The sequence below is a fragment of the Cheilinus undulatus genome, linkage group 8 (assembly GCF_018320785.1).
Source record: "Cheilinus undulatus linkage group 8, ASM1832078v1, whole genome shotgun sequence".
NCBI classification, from domain to species: Eukaryota; Metazoa; Chordata; class Actinopteri; order Labriformes; family Labridae; genus Cheilinus; species Cheilinus undulatus.
In genome coordinates, this window is record NC_054872.1 from 35,767,336 (window position 1) to 35,785,761 (window position 18,426).

An 18,426-nucleotide genomic window follows, 5' to 3' on the forward strand; every position below is an offset into this window, starting at 1 on the left:
GAAATCCTCTGCATTACGAGCTTGGTTGTGGTAATAAGCGGTTGTTGCTGTGGCATGGTGTTTGAGGGTTACAAGGCAACAGAGGAGAAAATTAAAAAGATGAAGATGTAGTCCATGATGAGTATTTTTTAGAGGAATTGAAATAAACTAAGTCACGTTGGAGAACAGCTAGCAGAGTTTCACCCTGCCTGCCCTTATTATTGATAAGCAAAGTTTCAAGGGTACGTGCCTCTACTGTTACTCTTGCCATGTGTGCACTTTGATTCAGTTCATGCATGTGCCCACAACCTGAACTGACTGAGAATGGGTTTAGAGCTTGGAGGCAGATGGGGAAAAACACTGCACAGGCACAGTACTTTGAGTAAAGGTCAATGCCTCAGAGTGAGGTCTCACAGGCTGAAGGGAAAGGTTGGTAAACAAGCTGATGCAAGCCTAAGATGGCACTGGATTGAGAAGATGTGCGACCAAGCGAGCATGCATGTCGGGCTTTCACCACCTTGTCAATACTCCCCGGCCTCTTTTGTATCTCTGAAATGGAGCAAAATCAATGACACACAGGAGAACAGTAAGTAATATTTTCTGAAAGCCATTTAATATCAAAGAAATCCACAGTACAGTAAGTTAAATATTGGAGTGCAATATGCTTGAAAGCTGTCACAGTTAAAAAAAAGATTATAATAACCTCACAGATTCTTTCGGATGATTCATCTCTGGAGGAAAATAAGGTTGAAAGAAAACTAACAAAAAAAAACAGCCATGTTTTATCACCTAAGAGGCTCATTCATAACACACAGCTGAGTAATTATATTTGACTCAGGAAAGAGAGAATTACATGTGATGTCTTTACATTATCCCACATTATTTTGCAAAGAAAGTAGCCCACCATTTTCCATGCTGCTGCATGAATGAAAAGAAATTGGCCACCTTTTTTCTAAGATGCAGAACTGCTGCATACACCCACAAGCAAAGCTGTTTTTTCTCTAAAGCAATCATTTGCCCTTCAGGCTTTTTTTTTACACCCTGCTTGTTTCTGATTTTGATTTTCCTTCCTCTAAAGCCTCCAAATATCCCTCTTTGATTTCCTTTCTTTCCTCTCTATTTTCTCCCCCCAATCTGACCATCCATACACCAGCTCCTCCCCCCTTTAAGTATCCCCTTTATGCCGTCCCTCATTTTCCAGCCACCCACTCCATCTCCCCCGTTCCATCTTCTCCCCCTCAGCCTTCTCTTCCACCTGCCTGTGCAGCTACACCAGAGGTTGTTTGTCTCCAGAGGTGGAGGGTAGGGACTCCACACTGCTTTTGTAGATGGGTTTCTTCTGAGAGCGGTCATCACTGCAAGAGAGGGAGAGAAAGAAAGACAGAGGAGCATGATTATCTGTATATCGACCTCTCAGTAGGCACTAGAAAAGTATAAGTGAGGAAATTATGGACTAGACCTGAGCAATGGACCCACTCCTGACTGATGATATGAAAGTATATTTTTCTCTATTCAGCTCTGTCTCTCCTTTTTTGCTCATGCTGCACATGCACAGCCACATGCACAAGGATTAAACTCCTTTCTCTGTCCCCACCACAAAGACAGAAATCATATGTGAATCCAGCTGTTGCAGAAAATATGCCTTTGATTTTTTTCCTCCCAAGTCCATATGGAAAAGAAGTTAATAAGCGAAGCAGCATGGGGTCATGGTTCACATTAACATACTGTCAGCAACGCATTTAATGGGACTTGCTCTAATGCTCTTATCATTGCTGTGGCCTTTTTCCCTATATATACCATCATAGAATTAAAGTGGTGCTATTAGCCACAGCTTTTCCCATGCAGGAAGTGTTAAGAACACAAGGGAGAGGAAGGAGCATGAAAGAAATCAAGGATGTGGGTCAAAAAGGTGAACCCTGCAGAGATATACATTAATATTCAGTTTAAATAACGCCTTTTTAAACACATAAAAGTACACAAGCACTACTTTGCACATGTGTGAAAAGGCTTTCTGCAAGAACACTTAGCATACATAACAGACACAAGGTGAAGTATACACCGAGGTGCACACCTAAATCCCCACACTGTAGCTGAAATGGCCTTGGTTCTATCACATGAGACAGAATGAAATATTGCAGCAATAACCATATCCGTAATATAAAGTCAAACTGCAGGAGGAGAGACTGCGGCTGAGTTAAAGAAAATAGGAAGGTGAGTGTGGGTAAAGCACCGTGAAGAAATCAAACAATCACAAAGGCGCACACGCTTTCAGAGGCAGGTTATGCATCAGATTTTGTATATGATTCAATAGGAAAATCACACGTAAGGAGAAAATTGATGTCTTTTTATGGAAAAGCTGCAGACACAAACACTCAAACAGTGTTTTCTTACATGGGTCCCTTGCTGGTCTTGGCCTGCTTGGCCCTGCGGCACAGGAACACGCTCATGGAGAGGATAAGCACCAGGAGAGACACAGCAGCCGCAGAGGTCATCAGCACGAGTCGGCCATTACTGGACGCGTACCAGGGGGAATCAGCTGTCAGACAGAACAGTCAGACATGAAGGGAAACATGCATCACACAGACTCAAAAATCAGTAGAAACTATGAGCTCTCTGCCTGCAGGCAAAGCTTCTAAAGACAACATCCTGTTTGTTTGTGCAAGAGAAAGAGTGTGTCTGTCTGGAGCTCAGACAGATCTACTGCTGGACACAGCATGTATCTTAGAGAAGTCTGCCTTTTACAATTTTAGAAACTGTCTGGTGACCCCTTGTCTGTGAATACATTTCAAAAGAAGTCCTTTCTTTTAAAGTAGAAAGTAAACACCTGAAAATAAAGTTAGGGGGGTGGGTTTAGGGAACAAAAACACCAAGCTTTGCCAAGCCAAAGAAGATGAATGGGCCAGATTCTATGGCCTCACATGCAGCGTGAGTCTGCTATTCCAGTCACTGAGTTGTAGAAAGGATGAGTGACAGAAATCAGTAGGGAATAAGGAGTAATCAGCTTCATTTCAGCTGAAAAGTGTTGTTTTTAAATAACTACATCTTAACTATGTAAACCATGGTCAGTACAGGTCATTAGCTGATGGAATACGTGTACAGAAACATTTTGAGTCAAAACGGTATGATAATATGTGAATATATCTAGTCTATTACAGTTCATACGACATAATATAAGTGATGTTCTTGTATTTCAAATGCATGGGCCAGATGTGGCCATCGAACAGGCCAGGTGGAATGGCACTGTGTAGTTCCTAGAGCACCTCCTCTTTTTGCATTCTTTGTACGGGATAGATATAAAGTAACGGTTCAGCACGTGGATCAAAGGTTCATAGGTGTAAAGCAGAAAGCCCTCCACAATAAGGATTAGTGTCTCCTCCTTAATGTCAGACTTTGGGACGGTCTCGGTATCCAGGGTGTTATTAACTCCATTAGATTTCTCAAACTCCACCAGGTTCTCCAACCATGCGTTGATCGTAATCATCATGGCGTCCATGTCCATGAAATCCTAGATGCATTGATCTGGTTTTAAAATAGGCTACAGCCTGAAGTTTTACTAACATGTTGAACAACCACAGAGCAATCTTTTCACAGGTTACCTAAAGTTAAAATGTAGATGAATAACCAGCTAGATTACAGAGAATCGACTGATCTAGAGTGTCGCATTCACAAAACCTCAACGTGAATTCAGATTCACATCCATCACGGATAAACCTGGCTGATGAGTGCCTTCAGGCTCTGCTTTGTGTACTTAAAACCAGGTCCAGATAAATGTCAGGAATCTGGATTTGTGGCCACATATCAATATCCACAGACTAGGAAACCGTTTGAATCTCTGTTGAGTCAAAATATCCACAGTTTACGCAGATATAGGTCTGTTTCTCTCCCGTTATCACCCACTCCTCGCAGAGCAGACTTCTGTGTTTTGTTTTGCAGTCTGCCTGAGCAGTCGTGTCACGCGCTAAAAGTAGCGTCAGTGCAAACCCCTCTTGTGTGTAGCTCCACCTTTTTGGGACAGATAGGTAAGATTGGTACCCTTACGGAAAGGTGCCAAAAAACTGGGACAGTACAGGTCTTTTTTGGGACCCTTTCCATTTTTACCTCTGCCAAGGAGATTATGTGATCAGGTTTGTTAGTTAGTTTGTTAGCAACATAACTCAAAAAGTTACAGATGTATTTTGATGAAATTTTCAGGAAATGTCACAAATGGCATAAGGGAGAACTGATTATATTTTGGGAGTGATCCAGATCCCCGTCTGGATCCAGGAATTTTTTAAAGGATTCGTTGTTATTGGGAGATAGGGCTAATGGTAGAGGTCTGTGCTCTCCGAGTGCTTTTCTAGTTTTGGTATATAGAAATGCAAAAAAAAATGCATGCCATGCTTTACCGAACTGAACGGAGCAGAACTGTACTCCATCAGAGCTGGTGAAAGCACTCTCAGTGACTAAAACTGAAACCTATTGGCTCCATTGCCATGATGGAGCAGATGGATCATACACTCATCTGGTAGAAATCAGGGGTTACTGAAGATAACCGGGAGAAGAGCAAGAGCAAACAGCTTCTCTGCCAAGAAAAGCTTTCAGCACATTTCTTTGCTCTTCTTGTAAAGCAATGTGGCCCAACTCTGATAAGAACTGCTGCTATACTATAGCTACATCCAAGCTGATTGCCACACCAGCTTGCAGTACAACTAAACCTCACCTGTAGCTACCACCTCATTGTCCTTTAAAGATGCTGATTGGTCTGTCAGCACTTGGACCAGGCATGAACGTTTCAGCTTGAGGCTTTACAAGATCATATGCCTGATGACAGACATGAATCTGATCAGTCCATCTGCTTTCCAAAGTTAAGTTTTAGCTGCAGTTTTATCTGAAATGGAGGTAATTTCTTTAGTAACGGTAGAGCAAAGAATCTCACTACAAGCTTTTCTAAATTGAAAAGATGTTTTTGCAATTCTCCTGACCAACTTTGGCTTGGGTTTGATTTTCCAGCTGGCTCCACTGATGAGAAAGAATTGTGTTTTGGCGTGACAATAGCTGAGTGCTCATCCAGCCCCCCTTAAAGTTTTTTGAAAGGCTCTGCAATTCCCTAATAATATGTATGGGGTATGTAAAAAATGAGTTATAATGGTGAACACATTTAAAAAGCCAAAACATATCAGCCTAGAAAGCCCTGATTAAGATCTACATGGTCAAAACATGTTGGCTTTTAAATGCTTTGCTATTGTAATTAAGGCTTGTTTTGTATTTCCTTTCACATTTTTGTTCTATTTTTCATGTTTGGAAAGCCTGGTTTCTTCTGTCTTTACAGTAAATAATCCCCCCTCTTTTTTCCAAGAGCACCCAACACAGTTTTACACTTCCCCACAGGTTTAAAAACACCCACTTTGTCTGTTTATTTATCCAGTGATCCCATATGTTAAGAGGATGTCTTGGCAGCTGGAGTCATGCAGGAACTTGTTTGCTAAAGGTTGGTATCACCACTGAAGCTCAAACTCAAAAGCAACCGCAGTGACATGCGACATTTGCACACCATACCTTCAAGGATGAACAAACATTATCCAAGCATCGAGAAATTATTAGCTTTTTAATTAGTACATGTGCTCTGGAGGAAATCCTGCAGACATCGCAGAGCGCGGTGACCAATGAGTCAATTGCAGCGGTAATAAGATAGCTCTACCATAATAAATAACATGCATTGGCTTAATTGCATTTTTAGAGGTTCCGTAATTTCAATGATTGAAATCACAAGGCTTATGAATCGGACTGCTTGAGAGGACGGTGTTTAAAAACGGTGGTGCATTAACACAGCGCCGTCATCTCACAGGTCACTGATAAAGATGATGAAGACAGATGAAGTGCTGTAAATTGGATTAGCTGTAATATTGTAATGAAATTAGCACTCCACTTGAATACAATCTTCACATTTCAGGAGGCATAAGATTGACTGTCGGTCATACAGATTGACTGTCACTGTGAGCATATTCAACTGAAAAAGCAACAACAAACAGCCTTCTAATAAAGGGATATCTGCTGCCTATCACTTATGAGAATCATCATGTGTTATGCTGCATTGTATTATTTTAGAGTGAGATAGATACTCCCTTGTGCAACTTTAAATCTGTAAAGTATGAACAATATTATCGTGCAAATAAAGCATAAAAAAACACACCACTTATCACCAACTTGCAAATGTCAGTCTCTAATGGCTCTGAGGTTTTTCTAATGTCTCTAAAGTGCACTTACGTGTGATTTGATATTTCTATCAGAGGAGGAAAATATCTAAGGTCACATAAAAGCATTGATTCTTTTATATCTCATAATTATCCTCTTACCCTTTAAAGTTTTGTCATTGCCATTTACTCCTGCTGTTTAAAATGTATCATGTCCTCTAGGATTGTCTTACGTTTTTTCATTTGACATTTACACTTGATTTCATTTCCAACATTTGTTGTCACCTTTTTGTGAGTGTTGTTTTTATCTATGTCATCGCCTCTTTTTATTTCTGTATCACAATCTTTTTTCCCATTGTTTTTGTCATTTCACTTTCCATAACCTCAATACTGTGCTACTTTCTTTGAAATTTAGAAGATTTACCCCTGCACTTTTGAATGAGAACTTCTGCAGATGTTCATGGCATAATTGGACTGCAACACTGGGCCTTTCTGTCACATTTTAGCAGCTGTTTGAAGAGGAAGTTAGGCAAAGAATTTACTGTGTTTACAGAGAGAATGTTGAGTTTCTCAACAGCTACAAAGAAAACCAAAACGAGATTTAAGAAGGAGGAGGAAGAAAAAATTGTGACACTTTATTCTAGTGGGCCTGAATGACCCAGTAATGTCTTTATAATAAAGTGGTAACTACCTTGTAATAAGCTGGCAGTTTATTAAGTTTAACTCAAAAATATGGTGATATAAAGGAAGTAATTACATAATAATAATAATGTATTAATTATCTAGTAATTCTGTGTATTATTGTGGTAATTCTCCGGTAATTAGGTGGCATTTTACTTCAGTCCTTACCCTCACCCTCTAACCCAGTGATACTTAATGCGTGGCTCTTTTGTAAACATTTGTGGCTCTTTAATATCCTAATTTGAAATATTATTCCCCCAGAAAGCCTTAAAAAACTTTGGAAACTTTGGCCTCAGAAATGATCCATTGCAAGTTTGTTTCCCCCACTTACACAGTATGCTTTAATTGTCAAATATGATTGTCTACCTTTATTTTTTGTCTGTATATTTGTATTGCACTTATTCGCAATTTTTTGCCCTTTTCTGCCACTGTTAATCCATTTTTGCCACTTTTATCCCTTTTTGCTATTTGCAATTTTTTCCTCTTTTCTCATTGATGCCACTCTTTGCTGCTTCTTGCCCATTTTAGTCTCTTGTTACTCATTTTTTGCTACATTTCTTCCACTTTTTGACCATTTTTGCCACCTGTAACTCATTTTTTGTCATTTCTCCCCCATTTTTGCCACTTTTTTGTTGACTCTTTGGTTGAGCAGGGTTGAGTAACACTGCTCTAACCCACCTGTACCCCAGCCTTTCTCAAGCTTCAGTGCACTCCTGAAAGTCTTCTGGGGTCTACCAAAACTTTTATTCACCCATAACAAGAGATTCAAAATTAGTAACTCTGTAACAAAATAACAAGTATTTAACGCTCTTATTTTATAAGCAGAGAATTTCTAAGCAAATGCCTGTTTTTCAAAGACATTAACATTAGCGAGAAGTTTTGGCATGAACATTGTAAGTACAATTAATGAGCGAATAGCATTCATTTTGTTGAAACCGGCATCTGTAGAGTCATCTATATTGTTCTTTTCTATTATAAATCACTTAAAATTTATGTTGTGACACCATAAACCCTTCCTAACAATGTTAAAGTAAAATAATGGAAAGTTTAATGGAACATCATCAGTTATTCAGCACCAGTTAAACCATGACACCATTCTGTATATCAGACAAATAAATGTAGGTGGCATGTAGTTTAAATCGCCTAGCTGTGTTATGTAACATCTTAGACTTTTAAAAAGCATTTGAACATGTAAGGGAATCATTTATGATCGTTTCAAACTTGGTTTTAATTTTTGAAATTATGTTCATGGTTTTTATCTAAGGTAAAAGGTCTCTTGTGGCCCACCTGCAGCCCCAGTGGGCCCCGCCCCACACCTTGGAAAGCACTGCCCTAACCTTCACCCTAACCATGAAAATGATTTTAAAATTATATAATATTGGACTCACTTCAATTTAGTGGATCAAAATAAAGAAATTAAATGGGCCTCATCAAAGAAAGAAATCATCATCTAAGAAATTACTTGGTAAAATACCACCCAATTACCAGAGAATTGCCACAATAACACAAGGGCTAGGGTTAGGGTTAGAGGGTCATAGTAAGTTGAATTACCACCTAATTACCACAGAGTTGCCACAAAATTACAAGGGTTAGGGTTAGAGGGTTATGGTTATGGCCCCTTATTACAAGGAAACTTCCACAATATTACCAGGAATCACTTGATAATACATTATTAGTATAAAATATATTCTTAATATTATCACGTTTTTACTTGGTAAGAAACATATTACTCAGTAATTACCACATTATTTCTATAAAATAACCATGTAATTAGGGCCCACTAAAATAAAGTGCTACCGAAACAACTTCACTACACTCAGTCTGGACTTATTTAACTAAAGTAAATCCATAGTCTTTTCTTACCAGGCAGCACAGTGATGCTGATGGTGCGTTTCTTGCTCAGGGCCTCCACAGAGGGATGCTCAGCCATGCAAGTGTACTGACCTCCATCCATCGCGGTCACCTTCTTCAGAGTCAGCTTAGAGGAAGGAAGGATCCAGTCGTCTCCCTTGGAGATGAAAATAAGACAAACATACAAGCATACTTAATTGAAAATCAAGGTTCAAAGATGCTTGAGTGTGTGACCAGCTTACTTTTAGAACTAGGGTATGCTTTGTTCTAATTTTGTAGTTATTGTTCACATAGTTTCAGGATGTTTTCACATTAGACATGAATATTTCATCTGCTTAGCATTAATAACATCAATCCATGTTTGGGAACATTTGCAAATGTGCATAGTCTAAAACAGTACGGGGACAGTATGCATGTAGCTGGTTTGCAAACCTAACAAGAACATGAAAGGTGAGACAGACATGGCAACCATTTGTGTTTTCATTTGTTTATGTTCTGTGTGGACAGTGGAGTCCATCCTGCAGGCTACTATGGATGTTTGTAATATTTTTAGATGTTAACAGGGGACTTCTTCTTACTTTTACATCTACCGTGCAGCTCAGAAGATGAATATGGGCCCATGATGCATTGGTGCAATGGTTTTTAAAGAGACAGGGAACATTTAGAGTTGACTTAACAACTCTGCTCATAGAGTATTTGGTAAAGATGCGTAACATCTGTTTACTGTGCCTGAGTACACATGAATTGTGTCTATTACCACCTCTTCAAGCAGACTAAAGCCGTGTGCCTGAGTGGACTGGACCTTGGGGTCAATTCACCCAGATCCTGGCCCAGGTTCCTAACATGAAACCACCCCCAAAACCTACCTTAAGTGTTCCTGTAGTTGGACTCTTCTATAAGGTTATAGTTTGGTGGTGTTTGAGTAGATTCAAAAAGTCTTTGGTAGCTGTCATTTCACCTTTCATGGTATGGCTGAAATTGTCAAACCAGCACTATTACAGAGGTGTTCTACAATGTTTTTCTGCCCAGTTCTTTTAAATTGAACAAATAAATAAATAAATACAACAAAGCGTACATAAACAGAGCGCTGGGGAGGAAGAAAAATGTTTTTTATTGGTCTGACTGTTTGCAGCCCTGGGAGTATTGACAAGCTCTGACAAATTAAGATAACACTGAGCTTGGACTACAGGTCAGACAGAGAAAAAATGATGCAGGTAGAAGAAGCAGAGGGATAGAGAATTAAAACAATGAGAAATGATAAGTGTAAAATAAAGAAATAGCAAGGAAATGTGCAGAAAGCATTATTTTGGCTGATGACTAAACGAGTAAAAAGGACAAATAGGGAGAACAAAATTGAACGAAATAGTGAGTAACACAGACAATGGCTGTGAGACACAGACAGAAATACAGACAGAAATATCCTCTTTGTTTTCAGCCCTCAGAGAACCGTCCCTAAAGTCCCAAATGAAGTGTATTTACCTGAGCAGTAATCCCAAATGAATGAACACACATCGGCACAAGTCAATAACCCAGAGAATACCATCATCCGCAAAGAATGACGCCGACACAACACACTGTTAACACAACCCATAATGAGATGGCAAGGGAGCAGGATGAATTGTTGACACAAAAATAGCAGCACTATTACGAGATAGAGCCCGACATGGGAGGAAACAAATAATAGGCCAAACACAAGGATTGGAAAACAAACCAACGTGAAGGACGGGTAACAAAAAAAAAAAAAGAAAAAAAAAGACATTACACCATGCAAATGATTTGGCTCCTGGGAGCTGCAGCTCCTGCCAAGAAAGTCCATTTCAATTTGAATGGATCTGAATTAAGAGGATTTCCCATAAAGGCCAGGTTTGGCCAAAGCAGCATTTTGTATGCAAATCCACTGGCTCCCAATGTAGTTGCCCGTTTCTGCCTCTGTCCTGCTGTCATTACCCAGGGGCCAATGTCCCTGCGGCAGCTGTCTGTCAAAGCGGGGATGCTCTGATGCCACTTTCTGCCTTATATCTATTCCTGTCATACGTACAGTAGGCTTACACTCACAGGTAGACAATCATCCTATCCCATCTCATCAGTCCCTTGAGTGTCTCACTCCTCCTTTCCAGACGTTTGTGACTTATGTAAATACAACACAAACAGATCGACGGGTGAACCTCCAGCGTGAAATGATTCAATCTCCATACTGTGATGGCTCTGTCACTCAGTGTGGCATTAATTTTATTCATCATCGGGGGGACAGTGCTGGATATTCTGACAAAAACCTATATGATCATGCAAAGGACAAACAATATTAGCAGTATAAAATGTCCACTGAATTGGATTTGGGTTTGTAAGCCAATTTAGAACCCGGATTAGCAATGACCCTTTAACAAGCACATTAACCCCAAGCTGACTTATCAGGAAGTATAACAAAAGAGGAAACTTTGCAATTATGTCCGCCTGGTCCCAAGATATCTTCATCGTTGCACAATGTAGATTCATTACACCTGTTATTGGTGGTGGCAGGGTGTAATACCATTTCCTCACCACAAGGGCACAGTATATCTCCATAGTCATCATTATCTTTTTCTACGTGCCTTTTGGCACATTGGCGCTTAACATAGAGACGTCTTAATTTCCCTCGGGCGAGGGTTCCTCAGCTCAGCAAAGGGCCCAGTTGAATAATTCAATACTGGTTAACCAAACACTGAGAAAATCATTAGAAATCTATCCGCATAATTGTTTTCAGGTTGACTGGCTCTTGTCTAGACCTCATTAAACTATTAATCCTTTGTAAGTGGGTGAGCTGCAATCCCCACAGCGAGCGGTGGGCCTAAGCCAACCGGTCACTTAAATACAGAGCACTTCAGAAGAAGAAGGGATGAAAAGCCAACAGGCAGACAGAGAAAAAGTGGTGTGAGAAAGTCTGAAAAATTAAAAGAATGTCTGAGCTAAGACATGAATGAAAAAGAGACCTAGAGACAACGCTAGAAGAAAAAATAAGGTCAAACTAAAGAAGTTTCCAAAAGCATAATGAGGACACAGCAAAATCCCAACTCTTTCTCACGTCTTTATTCCAGAAGTAGACTGGCTCCTCGGATGCACTGGCAGAGCAGTACACCACCACGTCATCTCCGAGTCGCACCTTCAGCTCCTCTGGCGTCCCCAGGTACCTGCCGTAGCCGTCTCTGTTCAGAAGCAGCTCCCCCATATCTGATTTTGAAGGGGAAAAAACCAGCAGGGATTATAAGGCATGATGGAGCATTAATGAACATGGAAATTAATGTTCACTGAAGCTACCTCTTGAAGAGTTCTGGGACGTGACTGAACATATGTTTGCAGCGGTAGCAGCTGGTAAACATCCAGATCTTTAAGTATATTTGAGTGTATAGGGCTCGGGTATAATGCCTCCCAGTGGTACAGACTGTACCGAGCGATCAATAATAATGATAATAGGCTTCATCTTATCGGAGTCTTTAGAGAGGCAGTGTTGTGAATAATGGCTCATTTTCTCTTCCATCTCAATAGATGGCCCACGTCCATCCAGCTCGTGCTCCTGGCTCCTCTCTTTCTCCCTCTCTGTCTCCTTCAGTCCTTTAGTCCATTCTAATCTCTGCCACTTATTGATTCCCCCCATGAGGCTGAGGAGCCTATCAAACAGCATCGCGGTCGATTTGATGGCCACTGAGAAGATAGAGGACACTGATAATCTGACTTGCTACGCCATGGATGCCGTTTCATTCAGCTGTGTATCCTACAATGATAGTTCCAAACTTGAGAAGAACCAGGAGAATGTGTCTTTGTTCGCTCTGAGTGCAGAGAGAAATAACTTCAGTCAAGCTAGCATGGCTTTCACAGTGTGTGCACCGTGTCCCTGTTTTTTTTACACTTGTTTTGTTGTACAGCTGCCCTGTAAAGATATATCTCAAGGTATTAACTATTTATATGTTTTTCTCTCCCTCACTGTGAACAAAGACATGTCCACACAGTGTCTGAGAGATTGTCTTTACCTCCTGCTGCTTGGAAATAGGAGCAAAATTGCAAAGATTCAAAGTGTCTCTGTTCTTTCTTATTACCTCTTATTACCTGTGTTTCCCAAATTGTGGGCTGTGGTCCCCTTAACCTTTTAGGCGTAAGACATTTTTTTTAGACAATCAAAAACACAAGGGTTTATATTTTTGTGCTGTCTTGAACTAAGGGTAGTTGAATTTTTGTTTGGATACAGACTTGCTTTTATTTTTAAACCCTGATAGCTATCCAGACTCACATAAATTAAGTTAACTTAATAATCAAGTATAGTATAACTGTGTAACTGTTGTTTCAAGTGAAGTCTTCATAGGTTAAAAAGAATACATCTTAGGCAGTGTTTCCCAACCATTTTTCCCTGAGGCCCCCCTACATTTACATTTCTTCTCCCAGGACCCAAGGGAGAAGAAAAAGTGACACATGGCCATCAGAAATCAACACTGATTTTAATTATTTGACTGATAAAACGCTAAAAAAGGCATATGCATGCTTTTCTTATCAAAACACCTTTGTATAAACTACTTTATAACTGCTTTATCATGGTTTTAGTCAATATTTGCAAATCTAATTTTGGCAGCCTCAGAGCAGACAAAGCCTCACTGCCTCCCCAAAGATCTTTGGTGCCCCCCAATGATCTAAGGGCTTGGCTGCCAATTTGCCGATTCCTACCAGTGTCCAGTAGATGGTGGTAACTAAGTTAAGGCAAGAATTTTAACAGTCTTTGCCATCTGAGCATGAGTTGAGCCAAGTTTGCCTGTACTGTAAAGTGACGACAACACAACATTTCAGGAATTTCAACTTTTGTGCAGCTCTATTGATGTTTTTGAAATGATAAGTTAAGGCCAATGTATTATAAGGCCCAGAATGGCATACTTGCTTCGGAAAGTAAGTTGTAAGAAGTCTGCAGCTTTGTACTTTAATGCAAATCCTAAAAAAATGCATTTATCTTTGCACACATGAGGGCAGAGCAAGCCAAACTTGTTTTCCTACTTTGGCTGTTCTTTACAAAGTAGTAGAGAGGAGAAACCATACTAAAAAAATCCAAAACAGCTATTTTAGCTCTATTTTCTGAGTTGAGTGAACACATGTTTACATTTTTTTTACAGTTTTATGTAAACAGAAATAAAACTACTTTAAAAGGCTTTTTTCTCTCTACAGTTTATTAAGTCTTTTCTGTTGTGCACCTTAAGAAGTTTATTGTCAGAGTGTGCTCCTGGTTTGCTTCCTTGATGACTATTTGCCCTGTCAGTTGTTAACTAGCCATTTAGGTGTACTCATTAACTTAGCAAATCTTAATCTACATTAGATTTGTCTTTCTAACTTTACTATCTTCAAGGTGAGGTATAAGAAAGTTCCCCACCATCCTTATATATTTCTGTATGTGACTCTCGGTGGGAAAGGTTGGACACCCCTGCACTAAACCAAACTAGGCCTGAGCTGGCTACTTTATCAAGCAGTTACATGAAACACAACAGTAACAGGTCCACAACTTCATTGACTTTGCAGCTTATTTTAAGTGATTTTGGTAAGATATTGCTTTCAAGCCTTCCAGTATTATTTAAAACAAGTGTTAAGGGGAACTGTCAATTGTATGGATTACGTATCACATCTATGCTGCACACCAATGTTGATTTTGGAAGTTATTTTAGATTTTGTATAAATTTTAGAATTTAGGCTAATTTTAGTTGATGAAAACTCTGAGACATTTATGTCCAGTTTTAGCCGATAAATAATCCTTAGATTTTGGTCATTACTTCTTATCAAAACAATTATTTTTGTAGTGATATTGTCAAGTTTATAGAAATGTAAAACACTGATATCATGCACTATCAATACTTTTACGACTTTAAAACATACTGAAGAAAATACTGGCCTACTTTGAATGATTTCTCACCTTATCTCTGCTTGTTTTTTTATAGATCATCTGGACAGCGGAGAAGCATCATGGACTTTGCACATTCAGCAGTCCAGCACTAACATTTAAATCTCCTTGATGAAAACTAAACTTACTTTTTGTCTGTTTTTATAATCGAAGATCTATTTTGGACTAGTGCTAGTCTTGTCTTCCTCGTGGAAAAAGGTATTCAACCAATATTTTTAGTAATAGTTTAAAGCAGGAAATTAACACTGCTGCACACCCATGATTGTGCATGAATAATGGACAACAGAGAATAACGGTCAAACAAACTGGCATTTGGGACTCAAGTGGTCTTTGGCAAAGATTGCTACAGATTGCTTTATGTGAGTGCACTCTTATTAAATGTTGAGAAATTTTAAATTAGGTGTTTAGTTGGGCAGCAGATATTTTTTAGAATTTAAAGTAAGGGATAGCAGTTTGGGAATGGCTGACAAATATTATTTACCACGTCACACTTAATTGCTATTATTTCTTCTTCTTAGGTCAACTAATTCTACTTTACTCAAAGTCAAACAATGCAAATTTATGCAGGTCCCAAGTATGACTAGCCTTTTGTCATATTCCTGCAGAACTCTGTTTGACTTCTGCAGGGCACAGACAGCATGAAATATCTGAGAGTTCTTTATTTGTCATAGAAAAGGGAAGCAGTGTCACAGATTCATTGTTCCACAGACTTTCAGCAGACAGCCCTGACATGGCTGCAACCCCAAATCAACCCAGAAACTCACAATGCACTTTGAAGCCCACTGGCTGGGAGGATTTGTCTTCCTCGGTCACGTTTTCGGCGTCAGACACACAGCGGTAGGGTCCCTCATAGTACTTTCCTGTGTGGGCGATGGACAGGGTGAGGCTGTCTCCGGTCTGCTCGACTTGCATCGAATAGAAGCACCAGAATCGCTCCAGAACTGGACGCCACATCTGTGTATACTGAGAAAAAAATACCTTATCATTGTTGCAGAAAGAACAAAAAGGCAAGTGTGGATTTCAATTCCTATTTTGTCATTATATTTAGGAAATAAAAATATGACATTAACTAAAACAGAACTCTAATGATTTGCACCTTATGTGCTGAATTCCTCTTTGTTAAACAACACAGCGGTGGGCGGGGATATTTACCCAGCACAGGTGACAGCTCTATGCAAATATTAGTTCATACTGTAAAGGGTATGACAAGTTACAATGGAAGAAATTTGTTCCTATGTTGTGTTGGAGCCTAATTATTCAAAAAAGAAATGAAAATAGTGTGGTTAATACATTTTTCCACTATGTAATGATCATTTACAGTACTTTACCTACAGTACTTTAAATGATACAAATCAAACATGTTACCCCTTTGATCGATTTTCCTTCCTCCACCTTTTCTCCTCCCTGACCTTCCTGTTTCTTCTCATATTTACTCACCTTGGAGAAAACCTCAAAGTGAACCTGGCTGATGTTCAGATCAGACCCGGTGTACTGGCACTCCAGTGTGACGCTGTCTCCCTCCAGGACCGGCTGGGTTGGCCCTTTAATGAGCAAAGTGGCTGCATGTGGACAGAGATTAGAGATGCAGGTTATTGATCACAGCATGAATAGGGAGTTGGGCCCAGGAGTAAAAAAGCCTGATGACCTGAATTGAAGGGATCGAGCTGCTGTTCTGGGCAACACATACAAAACAACCTCTTCCTCTTCCTGACATTTTGTTTCAGGTTTTCTCTGGAAATATGCCAGTCACGCTCCGACTGACCACATGACCTAAAAACAGGTTCTCCTGCTTTACTGATGGTATGATATCAGACTTACACATAAGGAAAAACTGAATAAAAAGCAAAACAGTCCATGTTATTTAGTTACCCATAGCCAAAAGTGGTCTCTGCATAAGTGTGTATGCACAAAATATTTAATTGTTCTTAAGAATCCCTTGATAATTCCCCTATCACTTCCTGTTTTGGTCCGAGTCTCAGGGGAAACCCATCAGTGTGACAGAAGAGAGACTAAAGACTTTTCTCTAGAGAACAGAAAAACTCAGAAACAAACAGACAGGAAAGTAGACAAATATGCAGGCACACACATAGAAAACCTACTCCTTCAAAACTCAGGGACTGCCACCGCATAAATATATTTGTGGAGGGAAAAAAAGAGCAGAACCAGGCTTGAATATTAAACCAATTGCTCATAGCAGAGGAGCATTAAAATTAAATGTTTTGGAGAGACTGTATAATAGTCCATTAGAAAAATTGTCATATTTACCATAGCTGCCATGAATCAGGGCGACCACTGTGATAACGAGGAGAAGTTTCATGGCTGAAAAGCTCTTCAATTTGAGATTTAAATGCTGCGTAGTACCGTCAACTTCCTAACCCGAAATGAAAGTTTGGTCACCTTTTATACGTGAGGATAAGGGGGTGTGGCTAAACGTTTGTTTTTCAGGAAATTCGCACGAAATACTCTGAAAAAGAGAACAGAAAGATGATAATACCACGCAAAGTCATCATTACATAGCCAAGTAGATGGACAATCGAGCCGTAACGAGCCTTATGACTCCTTTTTCTCATGGCTGTATCAAGTTTTTTTTCAAGTGCAAATGAAAGTGATGTGCCGCTCAAAATCTTGCTGCGTCATTTGTCTCCGGGGGAAATCGAGCTGATCATGTTTGCAGCACAGGTCTGTTGTTAAGGTCAGTCGGTGTAATATTCCCAAAGAAGTTCAACGACATCTGAAGAAAGTCCCAAGTAGTCTCAAAGCGTCGAATTAAACCGGTGTGAAATGTAATGCTGGACAACCAAACATTTTACGCTTCATTTGCTGTGACCTTTGATTGATTCTGTTCACCGGAGCTGCTCTAGAGACAGTTCAGAGAAATAATATCTGACAAAGCGTCAAAGATGGTGCACTGCACGCCAGTTTAATATTGACTTAAGTCTATGTCATCTTTTTATTCTGGGGAAAGACTGCTTTCACTTTTGGTCATGTTGTCCTCTAAGAATTGTTTGTTAAAAACAACTTCTGTCCATTTGCCACAGGACTTACTGCAAAATGGTAATTACACTAATGACAAGTGGAGACACAGGAAGGGGCTACATAGCCGATACAACATATAAAAACAGCTTTAAGGACGTTTAGAAGTTTTAAACTCTTAAAGGGTGTTGAAGCCTTTTTTTTTACTTTTTAGATGATTTTGATTGTGTTGAAAAAAAGTCATCTTTATTGTCCGTTTCAGCCATGTACCAGACATACAGAGGAATTTGAAAAGACGTTTCTCTCTAGCCCACAGTGCAAAAAGTATAAACATAAGTTAAAAGAAGCATAGAACTACTATTAAGTATACAAAATTACAAAATATATACAATATATGTGCATGTCAGTATGGCCACAGTGTACATAGGTTTAATAAGGCGCAATGTAGTGGGTGCAAAAATACAGGAGGTAGTTTAACATTAGCAGATATAGTTATTAGTGCAATAAAACGCAGCTTTGTTTTATTTTATTTATTTATTTATTTATTTATTTATTTATTTATTTATTCAGGGGCTGTTGCTTCCTGATGAGGGGCAAAGGGGGGGTTCAGAATCCACTTCTGAGGGTAGGCCTACAGTGTGTAACAGGCTGTAGTTGCATTTAGGGGAAAAAACTTAGTAGGTCTGTCTAAAGTAGAGTTTAATCATCTGAATACCAAAGTGTTGTTGTTTTTTTTTTTTCAGATCAACCCAGAATAAGTCTTTTATTCATATACAAGGAGGATCTCATCCACAGCCATCTTACATTTTTGCATTTTGCATGTTTCTGTGGTATCACAGAAGGAACCAGATAGTGGTGGCACATTTTTCTTTC

General features: G+C 39.5%; 1 protein-coding gene across 1 annotated transcript; it reads right to left on the minus strand.

Annotated features, from left to right (window-relative positions):
* Nucleotides 1–570: 570 nt before the first annotated feature.
* si:ch211-79k12.1 (uncharacterized protein LOC568891 homolog) lies at nt 571–16,997 on the minus strand. Its single transcript, XM_041792935.1, has 7 exons — nt 16,846–16,997; nt 16,018–16,139; nt 15,345–15,543; nt 11,740–11,885; nt 8,694–8,838; nt 2,371–2,515; nt 571–1,334 (listed from the first exon to the last, which is right to left on the minus strand). Exons 1-7 carry the CDS (start codon nt 16,895–16,897, stop codon nt 1,247–1,249), a joined length of 897 nt encoding a protein of 298 aa, XP_041648869.1. The 5' UTR covers nt 16,898–16,997; the 3' UTR covers nt 571–1,246.
* Nucleotides 16,998–18,426: the final 1,429 nt, after the last annotated feature.

What these genes read in the sequence shown, in the direction of transcription:
- si:ch211-79k12.1 (XM_041792935.1), bottom strand. Translation starts at nt 16,897, where the DNA reads ATGAAACTTCTCCTCGTTATCACAGTGGTCGCCCTGATTCATGGCAGC. An exon ending in AGTGGGCTTCAAAGTGCATT is followed by an intron (nt 11,886 to 15,344) that starts GTGAGTTTCTGG and finishes CTTCAAAATCAG; the next exon opens with ATATGGGGGAGCTGCTTCTG. An exon ending in AAGACCAGCAAGGGACCCAT is followed by an intron (nt 1,335 to 2,370) that starts GTAAGAAAACAC and finishes CCTCTCTTGCAG; the next exon opens with TGATGACCGCTCTCAGAAGA.